This window comes from Amphiprion ocellaris, chromosome 18 (assembly GCF_022539595.1).
Source record: "Amphiprion ocellaris isolate individual 3 ecotype Okinawa chromosome 18, ASM2253959v1, whole genome shotgun sequence".
Taxonomy (NCBI): domain Eukaryota; kingdom Metazoa; phylum Chordata; class Actinopteri; family Pomacentridae; genus Amphiprion; species Amphiprion ocellaris.
Window position 1 is genome coordinate 6,290,228 of NC_072783.1, and position 11,015 is coordinate 6,301,242.

Sequence of the window (11,015 nt, forward strand, 5' to 3'; positions counted from 1 at the left end):
CAACTTGAAGATGTTTCACCATGCTGAATGGATCTCCAACAACTAGAAGATGTTTCACCATGCTGAATGGATCTCCAACAACTAGAAGATGTTTCACCATGCTGAATGGATCTCCAACAACTAGAAGATGTTCCCCCATGCTGGATGGATCTCCAACAACTAGAAGATGTTCCACCATGCTGAATGGATCTCCAACAACTAGAAGATGTTTCACCATGCTGAATGGATCTCCAACAACTAGAAGATGTTTCACCATGCTGAATGGATCTCCAACAACTAGAAGATGTTCCCCCATGCTGGATGGATCTCCAACAACTAGAAGATGTTCCACCATGCTGAATGGATCTCCAACAACCTGCTCCTCTGGTCTCTGTTTCTGATGCATTTACTTTATTGGTTTTCCTCTCAGTCTCTCTGAGGAAACACTGCCTGCAGTTCAACAGTGTGTTCCGGTGTGTTGCAGCATGTTGCAGTGTGTTCTGGTGTGTTGTAGTGTGTTGCATTGTGTTCCAGTGTGTTCCAGTGTGTTGCAGTGTGTTGCAGTGTGCTATAGTGTGTTGCATTGTGTATTGCAGTGTGTTGCATTGTGTTCCAGTGTGTTCCAGTGTGTTGCAGTGTGTAGTGTTCTAGTGTGTTGCAATGTGTTCTGGTGTGTTGCAGGGTGTAGTGTTCCAGTGTATTGCAATGTGTTCTGGTGTGTTGCAGTGTGTTGTAGTGTGTTGGAGTGTGTTGCAGTGTGTTCCAGTGTGTTGCATTATGTGTCACTGCGTTCCAGTGTGTTCCAGTGTGTTGGAGTGTGTTGCAGTGTGTTGTGTTTGTGTCGCAGTGTGTTGTGTTTGTGTCGCAGTGTGTTGCAGTATGTAGTGTTTGTGTTGCAGTGTGTTGCAGTATGTAGTGTTTGTGTTGCAGTGTGTTGCAGTGTGTAGTGTTTGTGTTACCAGCTCGTTGCGTTCCTCAGACAGCAGAGCGTTTCGGTCCTCCAGCTTCCTGACTACGGCGCTCAGCTCAGCGATCTTCAGCTGAAACCTGCGAGTGTCTCGATCCTCCTGAGACTGAAACAAAACAACATGATGAAGAAAAACTGCATCGACCTGCAGCCACACACACACCTAGGCAGCAGCTGAGGATCATGGGAAGTGTAGTGTTTGAAGACAGAAAACCATGAAAGAGAATTTAAACTTTTGACAGGAACAGAAACACCTGCAGGAAGAACTACCAGTAATCTAACTACCAGTAATCTAACTACAAGTAATCTCACTACCAGTAATCTACCAGTAATCTAACTACCAGTAAACTAACTACAAGTAATCTCACTACCAGTAATCTACCAGTAATCTAACTACCAGTAATCTACCAGTAATCTAACTACTTGTAATCTAACTACCAGTAATCTAACTACCAGTAATCTACCAGTAATCTAACTACCAGTAATCTCACTACCAGCAATCCACCTTCCAGCAGGTTTTTCATTGGTCCACTTCACCTGGTCAGGATGAGTTTGTTCTGGTTCTAACTCAGATTAACTCTCTGACAGCAGCTGGATCTGTTCCCTCGTTGGTTCTGGGTTGGTTCTGAGGTTCTGCCTGCTGCCAGAGGTAGGTAGTAATGAGTTACATTTACTCTGCTACATTTACTTGAGTAACTCTTCAGAAAAAAATGTACTTCTGAGAGTAGTTTTACTCTGCCATGCTTTTTACTTTTACTTGAGTAGATTTGTGAAGAAGAAACGCTACTCTTACATCGTTACACTGGGCTACACTCGACTCGTTACTTTTTTATTTACCACATAAGATCTGCTTTATTTTGCCGGAGAGATGCCCCCAGTGGATCTACCACATGACTGTGTTTCACCAATCAGACGAAGCAACAATGATCACGTGACTCCGTTTCACCAGACGTTGCCCTGCGGTCACATGACCACATACAAACTGTGGCAGCACAGCGGCACAAACTCTACACATGTAGCAGACATGGAATGAAAAAAACGGGCATTTTCAAGAAATTTGATCTTGCTTCGGAGTCCGACAACATTAGCATAGCATTAGCATGGATATCTCCGTCTTCGGCTTTTGTCTTCTGTTTACTAACACGGCCGAAGTGAAGCGTGACGTCAGACTGGTACGTCCACGTGATACAGCGGGCGGCAGGTCGAGGGCACAACCATCGAATATTCAGATATTGGGGTCCAGCACTAGTTGTATTGTTATTTTCTATCTACTGAGCCTGTGCCATTTGGAGGGAAGTGAAATACAGTACATTTTGTCACTGGAAGTAGTTTGCACTGTTCAAACATACAAACATTACCTTACTACAGGTATTTGTTTCAAAAGCTTTATGTTGTGAAAAACTGAGATTTGGAAATTTGTGTTTCTTGTGCCTTAACTTGTCATTTGGTAAAGATGTCATTTATTTTTGCTATTTTTTTATTTTATTGTTTGGAAATACAAGAATTTGCGCATTATTTTACATTTTTGTCTGATCACATCATTTCAAAAAAATAAATTGGACATTTCAATCAGACAGTTACTCAGTACTTGAGTGGTCTTTTCACCAAATAGTTTTTTACTCTTACTTGAGTAATTTTTTGGATGACTACTTTTTACTTCTACTTGAGTGATATTATTTTGAAGTAATGTTACTCTTACTTGAGTACAATTTTTGGCTACTCTACCCACCTCTGCCTGCTGCTGGTTCCAGTGTTGAGCAGAACATCTAAACGTGGACGTAATGATGGATTCTTGGATCTCTGATACTTTGAGCCAGAATCTGAATCTTTAGTTCCATCAAACACAGTGTGAGAGATGGAACCTTCAAAGAGCTCAGAGGTTCTGGTTCTGCTGAAAACACAGAACCACCAGAAAGAACCTGACATGGCAGAGCAAATGGTTCTGAAAACAGAATGATCTGCAGGTTCTGGATCAGCAGAACACGATCTAAAGAACTGAAACAGAACATGACCGAGCTGAAGTTTCTGATCTAAACACATTTTTAAAGATGAAATTCTAATTTTCTGATCCAGAAAACCTTTGAAGTCCCAAACATGATTGTGATGTTTGACATCATAAAGCTTGGTTTGTGTTCAGTGTTTATTTTAAACTAAATTAAAACTCAGGAAACTTCATGAAATTGACTTGAAAACCTGATTTTATAAACATTTGACAACTTTTCATGTTTATTTCTAATTTGTGGGGAAACTTACATGGTTCAAGTTGTTAAAAAGTTAATTATTCTGTTGTTAATTAATTTCTTAAAGGCTACAACTTGAACAAAAACATGAAAAAGCCAAAAGCATTGGAGAAAATATGACTGGAGCAGCTTAATTCATTAAATATGTGTCAAAATGATTTATTATGTTTGTAACGCCAGAATTCAGTAGAAATAATAACCGGGAGGTAGAAGTCATTAAATACGTCTTATTGTGGAGGGAAAGCTGCCTCCTCTTTGCTGGTTGAACAAAGATTCATTAGAACTCTAAAAGATCCATAAACAGGTCAGTATAGAACTGCAGGATTTTCTGTATCATTTTAGCTGTTTTCACACCTAAAATCCACCAAACACCACATGGCATTTTAGAGAAAGATTCTTGTAAATATTATTTATACAACTGAGTAGAATGTAAAGGTATTCTAAAGATATTGTAATAAACCTGCTGACTACTTTCTATTCACCCTTTGATGCTCATTATGGATCGAGAGAAACCCATTTTCCATTGAATTGGGGTCACTTCTGACCCATGTTGTACATCAAAGGGTTAAATAAGTCAGAGAAAAAAAAAAAAAAAAAAAAGTCAGAGAGCCTTGGAGTGTTCCAGTCAGCAGAGGGCGCTCTAACATGCATCAACCTGACAGGTGATGTTTGTCATGCAGTTAGAACATGCAGGAGGAGGCGGGGCTTACAATGAGAGGCGTGCTGTTAGAGGGGGGGTTGGGCGTGGGGTGGTTAAGCCCCGCCCTCTGAGCGTCTCTCAGGGCTGCGATTTGCTGCTCGGCTGCCTGAGTCTGCAGCTGCAGCCGGTGGGCGTGGCCAGCCTGCAGCCCCAACGCCTTATCCAGGACGCTGACCGCCCTGTCCTTCAGCTTTATCTCATCCATCTGCACACAGACAGGTGAGAGGACACAGGTGAGAGGACAGGTGAGAGGACACACAGGTGAAAGCACAGGTGAGAGGACACACAGGTGAGAGGACAGGTGAGAGGACACAGGTGAGATGACAGACAGGTGTGAGGACAGGTGAGAGGACACACAGGTGAGAGGACAGGTGAGAGGACACACAGGTGAGAGGACAGGTGAGAGGACAGACAGGTGAGATGACAGACAGGTGAGAGGACACAGGTGAGAGGACAGGTGAGAGGACAGACAGGTGAGATGACAGACAGGTGAGAGGACACAGGTGAGAGGACAGGTGAGAGGACAGGTGAGAGGACAGGTGAGAGGACGGACAGGTGAGAAGACAGACAGGATAGAAGACAGAGGTGAGAAGACAGGCAGATGGGTAAAAGGTGGGGTTAGTCTTCACTTCATCTCATCAGACAAACAGGTGAGGGCCGGGGTTATCTAGAAATGTGAAGGGCTTTTTATTTAGACAGGTGAGGGGTGGGATTATTCAGACAGGCGAGGGGCGGGGTTATCTAGGAAGGTGAGGGGCTTTTTATTTAGACAGGTGAGGGATGGGATTATTCAGACAGGTGAGGGGCAGGGTGAACAGATCACCTGTGAACACCTCCATGTTTTTGGACTGGTCCGACCTGATGGAGACTGTCAGCTGTGATTTATCTAATGTTTATTGAACGTTAACTAAATGTTAACTAAACTTTTGCTGAATGTTTACTGAACATTTATTGAACATTTACTGAATGTTTATTGAACATTTACTGAATGTCAACTAAACATTTACTGAATGTTTATTAAACGTTTACTGAGGTTCAGTTAACGCTCAATAAACGTTCACGCTTAGTGAACGTTTATTGAATGTTTACTGAATGTTTATTGAACATTTACCGAATGTTTATTTAGGGTTTATTGAACGTTTACTGAATGTTTACGGAACATTAACTGAACATTTACTGAATTTTTATTGAACGTTTACTGAGGGTTTTTTGAACGTTAATTGAATGTTTAATGAACGTTAACTGAACGTTTACAGAGGCTTTATTGAATGTTTACATTCAATAAACATTTACTGAGGGTTTGTTGAACTTAATTGAACATTTACTGAATGTTAACTGAACATTTACAAAGTGTTAACACAACATTTACTGAACATTTATTGAGGGTTTGTTGAACGTTAACCGAACATTTTCTGAGGGTTTGTTGTATATTAACTGAATGTTAACTGAACGTTTCCTGAACATTTATTGAGGGTTTGTTGAACTTAACTGAACGTTTACTGAACGTTAACTGAACATTTACAAAGTGTTAACTGAAAGTTTACTGAACATTTATTGAAGGTTTATTGAACATTTACTTAACGTTTACTGAAAGTTTACTCAGGGCTTATTGAATGCTAACTGAACATTTATTGATCATTTACTGGACGTTAACTGAATGTTTACTGAACATTAACAGAACGTTTACTGAATGATATCTGAACGTTTACTGAACTTTTATTGAACACTTACTGAACATTATCTGAATGTTTACTGAGGGTTTATTGAATGTATACTGAAGATTTACTGAATGTTATCTGAATGTTTACTGAATGTTTATTGAATGTATACTGAACGTTTATTGAACGTTAACTGGCAGTCAGCTCCAAAGTAACTCCTGTGAAACAAGCCAAACTGTGAGGGACTCAGTGTAAAGTTTGTAAACAGCAGCTCAACCACCAACATGGCCGAGATGAAATGTGGCACAAAAACACACAAAAACTCAACAAAAACAAGACACACATCACTATGAAAAGACACAAAAACACCACAAGAACTGTCAAAACGACCAGAGAAAGACACAACATCCGGTTGTTCTGGTTTCATGAATCCCGTGAATCTGTTGTCATCTGCTCCTGCTTTATGACTGACAGAGGAGGAACCTCTGGTTCTACTGAGAACCTGCTGGTTTCATTATTCATTGGTTTGGTTCAACAATCACGGGATTTACTTCATGGTTCCTGAAGGGAATCTACCTGAACACGTATGAGTTCATGTTGATCAATCAGATCTGAGGGAACCAGAACAGAACCACAGAACTGAACACAGTGAGTGGATCAGAAGCGGTATCATTTTCTGATATTTCAGAGACAAACAGCTGAGCGATTCAGATTATTTCAGTCCTTATTCTGTTGGTTCTTCAGTGTGAACCTTCTCCGTCTATCAGCAGAGCGTTGTACCAGTCTCTGTCTGCCTCTGGGTCGCTACCAGGCTCTCATTCATCAGCCTCCATCCAGCTGCTGTCTGCACCAGTCATCACACTAACATGTTCAATCCAACATACACAACAACATCTGGAGCCTGGAGTGTCACCTTCCAGATGTTTTCTTCAGGGTGCCCCTCAGTGTAACAGTTAGAAGGTTAGTGTTTGACGTCAGACTGACCGAGAGGCTGAACTACATGTTTCAGTTGTGATGAGCACACTTGTGGTTCCAGGATCAGATTTACAGCTGCAGGATCCGTTTGTGTCTAAACCGTTAAAATAATCCAGACCTATTGTGTCACATAATGATTCAGTATCAGCAAATTAACTCCCCTTTTTTATTTGTTCACTGCAGCTATGAGTCATCAGTGTTTTTAAAGCAGAAACCTGCAGGTCATTGGACTGTTAATGAGCTGATTGCATCTAAAGATGCTTCTAAAAGCGTTTTATGGTTGGATTTGTTCAAAACAGCTGCAACAGCTGGAAGACTGAGTGAACTACTGACAATAAAAATATATATTCCTTTCTTCAGTCTGAGGATCTGAGCTTGATCAGTTACTACAGCCTCACTTTTAATACAGCTGTATGTTGAATGATGTAAACAGTTATGTGTGTTGTAGACTTTCATGTGTATGTTGGAATCCTTCATCTATGTTGGAATCCTTCATGTATGTTGTAAACCTTCATGTATGTTGTAAACCTTCATGTATCTGTTGTAAACTATCATGTATGTTGTAAACGTTCACGTATGTTGTAAACAATCCTGTATGTTGTAAACCCGCAAGTATGATGTAAACGTTCACGTATGTTGTAAACCATCATGTATGTTGTAAATCTTCATGTATGTTGTAAACCGTCATGTATGTTGTAAACCCTCATGTATTTTGTAAACTTTGATGTATGTTGTAAACCTTCATGTATGTTGTAAACCTGCATGTATGTTGTAAACATTCATGTACGTTGTAAACCCTCATGTATGTTTCAAACTTTCATGTATGTTGTAAACCTTCATGTATGTTGTAAACCTTCATGTATGTTGTAAGCATTCATGCATGTTGTAAACCGTCATGTATGTTGTAAACTGTAATGTATGTTGTAACCCTTCATGTATGTGGTGGTGGATCATACCAGTCGGCGGATCTCCCGCTCACAGTCTCTCTTGGTTCGGTTCAGCTCCTCCTGGTGTTGGTGATGAGCTGATCGGAGCTCGGCTGCTCGGGCCTGGCAGGCCTGCTGAGCGGATGTCAGAGCTTCCTCAGCGCTCCTCTTTGCTCCTCGCAGTTCCTGAACTTCCTGCTGGAAGCGACAGCGCTCTGCTTCCCAGCTCCTTCTGGCGTCCTCCACCTCAGCCAGCAGGGCGCTCCTCACCTGTAGGACCAGAGGGCGGGGCTTAAATCATGCTGCACACCTTCTGGGGCAACACACCTGGACTCCACCTGTGGAGGAGGTGAACACAACACACCTGGACTCCACCTGTGGAGGAGGTGAACACAACACACCTGGAGGATTATCAAACCCTCTGGACCCACAAACTACAGAGGAGGACTCTGTTACCTGCTGCCACAGCCTGAATATGAAAGGAAGGATGATGTATGGATGCAGGTAGAGAGACAGACAGGTGTTCCTGGGTCAGGTGTATGTGGGTCAGGTGGTTTTTGGTCAGGTGGATGTCTGTCAGGTGCGTCACCTTGTCCGTGGATCCGTCCCTCAGCGTCAGCACCAGCCCATTCAGACGCTGGATTTCTCCATCTTTGATCTTGATGACCCTCATGAGCTCCATCTCATGTTGCCGTAGTAACGTCTCCCTGGTTACCGCCAGCTCCTTCTGCTTCTCCTCGTGGAGTTTGGTCTTCAGCTCCGTCACGGCGACGGTTGCTCGGTGATGCTCCGCCCTCAGCTCCTGACTCTTCTCCCTCTCTAGACGGCTGACCTGGGACGGACACAAAGTGGTATCAGTACTACAGTAGTACTACAGTAGTACCACAGTAGTACCACATCAGTACCACAGTAGAACCACATCAGTACCACAGTACTACAGTAGTACCACATCAGTACCACATCAGTACCACAGTAGTACTACAGTAGCACCACATCAGTAACACAGTCGTACCACATCAGTACCACAGTACTACAGTAGTACCGCATCAGTACCACAGTAGTACCACATCAGTACCACAGTAGTGCCACAGTAGTACCACATCAGTACCACAGTAGAACCACATCAGTACCACAGTACTACAGTAGTACCACATCAGTACCACATCAGTACCACAGTAGTACTACAGTAGTACCACATCAGTAACACAGTCGTACCACATCAGTACCACAGTACTACAGTAGTACCACATCAGTACCACAGTAGTACCACATCAGTACCACAGTAGTGCCACAGTAGTACCACATCAGTACCACAGTAGTACCACATCAGTACCACAGTAGTACCACAGTAGTACCACATCAGTACCACATCAGTACCACAGTAGTACTACAGTAGTACCACATCAGTACCACATCAGTACCACAGTAGTACCACATCAGTACCACATCAGTACCACAGTAGTACCACATCAGTACCACAGTAGTGCCACAGTAGTACCACATCAGTACCACAGTAGTACTACAGTAGTACCACATCAGTAACACAGTTGTACCACATCAGTACCACAGTACTACAGTAGTACCACATCAGTACCACATCAGTACCACAGTAGTACCACATCAGTACCACATCAGTACCACAGTAGTACCACATCAGTACCACAGTAGTACTACAGTAGTACTACATCAGTACCACATCAGTACCACAGTAGTACCATAGTAGTATCACATCAGTACCACATCAGTACCACATCAGTACCACAGTAGTACCAGAGTAGTACCACAGTAGTTCTGTCTCGGTACTGCGAAGTATCAGTACTACAATAAAAGTGTTCCTCAGATCTTCAGTTATTGAAGGAGAACTTTATTTTTCCTTCATTCTTCTCTCAGATCTGCTTCTCTGTCCATAATGTGACTTTACTGTCCTCACAGGAACATTCCTGATAGGTCTGTGTTCTCCTGTAGTAGTTTATTCTAAACTACAGGAGAACCTTTATATAGGAGAATAAACTACAGGAGAACCTTTATATAGGAGAATAAACTACAGGAGAACCTTTACATAAGAGAATAAACTACAGGAGAACCTTTATATAGGAGAATAAACTACAAGAGAACCTTTATATAGGAGAATAAACTACGAGAGAACCTTTATATAGGAGAATAAACTACAGGAGAACAGCTGATCAGGACCAGACTCAGCATCCAGCTGCATCTGAAGGATCAGAGACTCTGAGAACCATAAAGTTCAAGTTCTGGATGGAGAAGAAGATCTGAGAGAAGCATGAAGGAGAACATCAAACTGGAACATCTCCAACCAGAGGACCAGGTCTTATGATGTTCCATCACCTGACAGTCTCCATATTTATATGTGGAGATCAGTTAACAGACCTTCAGTTATTTTAGGGGCAGAACCTGAAACTTCTTAGAACTGAAGAATGCTGTTGAAGAACTTTTAAAGTTCTACTGAAGATCTGAGGAACACCAGAACCTCTGAGACTAAACATCTACACAATCAGTATTAGTACTACACAAGTAGCTCAGTCTCACTATGCTACTACTGCCACAGTACCAGGGATAGTTCTCCTGTGCAGTACAAGTACTACAATAACAGCAGTAGTACTACAGTAGTAGTGTCAATAGTAGTACGATAGTAGTGTTAGTACTGCACAGTAACGATACTACAGAAGCAGTAGTACTAATGTTAGCAGTATCACAGTGGTAGTATTACAGTAGTACTACTACAGTAGAACAACTACAGTAGTAGTACTACAGCAGTAATACTGTGGGACTTGTAGTTCTGACCTTGTTCTTCTCATGTTGTAGTTCGATCTGGATGTCGGTCAGTTTGGCTCGAAGCTCCTCATTGGCTGCCTGAAGGGTTGTCATGGCGTCCGGTCGCTCCCCCTTCCCCCGCCCCCCTGCTCCTCGCTTTGACATCACCACCTCCACCTGCAGGCTCCGCCCCCTGCCACTGAGCCGTCAGTCAACCTGAACTTTGACTACATCTGGACCTGCACACACACAAACACACACTTAAAAACACACACACACACACACACACACACACACACACACACACAGGGAAGCCACTCACCGTCCAATAGGAAGCCTCCCACCGTTCATGGCTGTGTCAGTAGATTAGCTCAGCATGCTAACAGCAGCTAGCTTCACTGCAGCTCAGTGTGTCAGAGTGCTGCAGCATCAGCAGCTGTCTGGCTCCGCCTGTCTGTCTGCCTCCACCTGTCTGTCTGCCTCCACCTGTCTGTCTGTCTGTCTCTGTGTGTGTGTGTTAGCAGTGTTAGCATTTAGCTCCTGTTAGAGTGTGTTTGTGTGTCGGTGCTGTTAGCATCTCTGCAGCCTCTGCTGGCGTCACCTCCTCCTCCTCCTCCTCCTCCTCCTCCTCCCAGCATCCTTCAATGATGGAGAGCTCAGATCTGTGTCTCCCTCTGCTGGACGCTCTCCATCATTACACCTCACCGTGGCAGATCAGTGAGCATCAATCAGACTGATCAATCAGTGATCGGTGAGGATGGTTTTGTCAGAGGTTTGTGTTTGCAGCAGATTAAAGTT

The 11,015-nt window shown here is 42.9% G+C and overlaps 1 protein-coding gene across 6 annotated transcripts in view; it reads right to left on the minus strand.

The window, feature by feature from the left end:
* jakmip3 (Janus kinase and microtubule interacting protein 3) overlaps positions 1–10,835 on the minus strand; it is a 22,687-nt gene extending 11,852 nt beyond the window's left edge. For 3 of the 6 annotated variants that reach the window (XM_055004729.1, XM_055004728.1, XM_055004725.1), the window contains exons 1-6: positions 10,540–10,835; positions 10,248–10,456; positions 8,035–8,277; positions 7,476–7,715; positions 3,897–4,091; positions 939–1,052 (exon numbers count right to left, since the gene is read on the minus strand). In XM_055004729.1, the coding sequence (XP_054860704.1) occupies positions 939–1,052; positions 3,897–4,091; positions 7,476–7,715; positions 8,035–8,277; positions 10,248–10,382 (927 nt within the window). In that variant the 5' untranslated portion in view covers positions 10,383–10,456; positions 10,540–10,835. Of the gene's footprint in view, positions 1–938; positions 1,053–3,896; positions 4,092–7,475; positions 7,716–8,034; positions 8,278–10,247; positions 10,478–10,539 lie in introns of all 6 variants that reach the window. The other 3 variants (XM_055004731.1, XM_055004730.1, XM_055004726.1) reach the window with 2 other exon arrangements.
* Between the last annotated feature and the right edge of the window lie 180 nt (positions 10,836–11,015).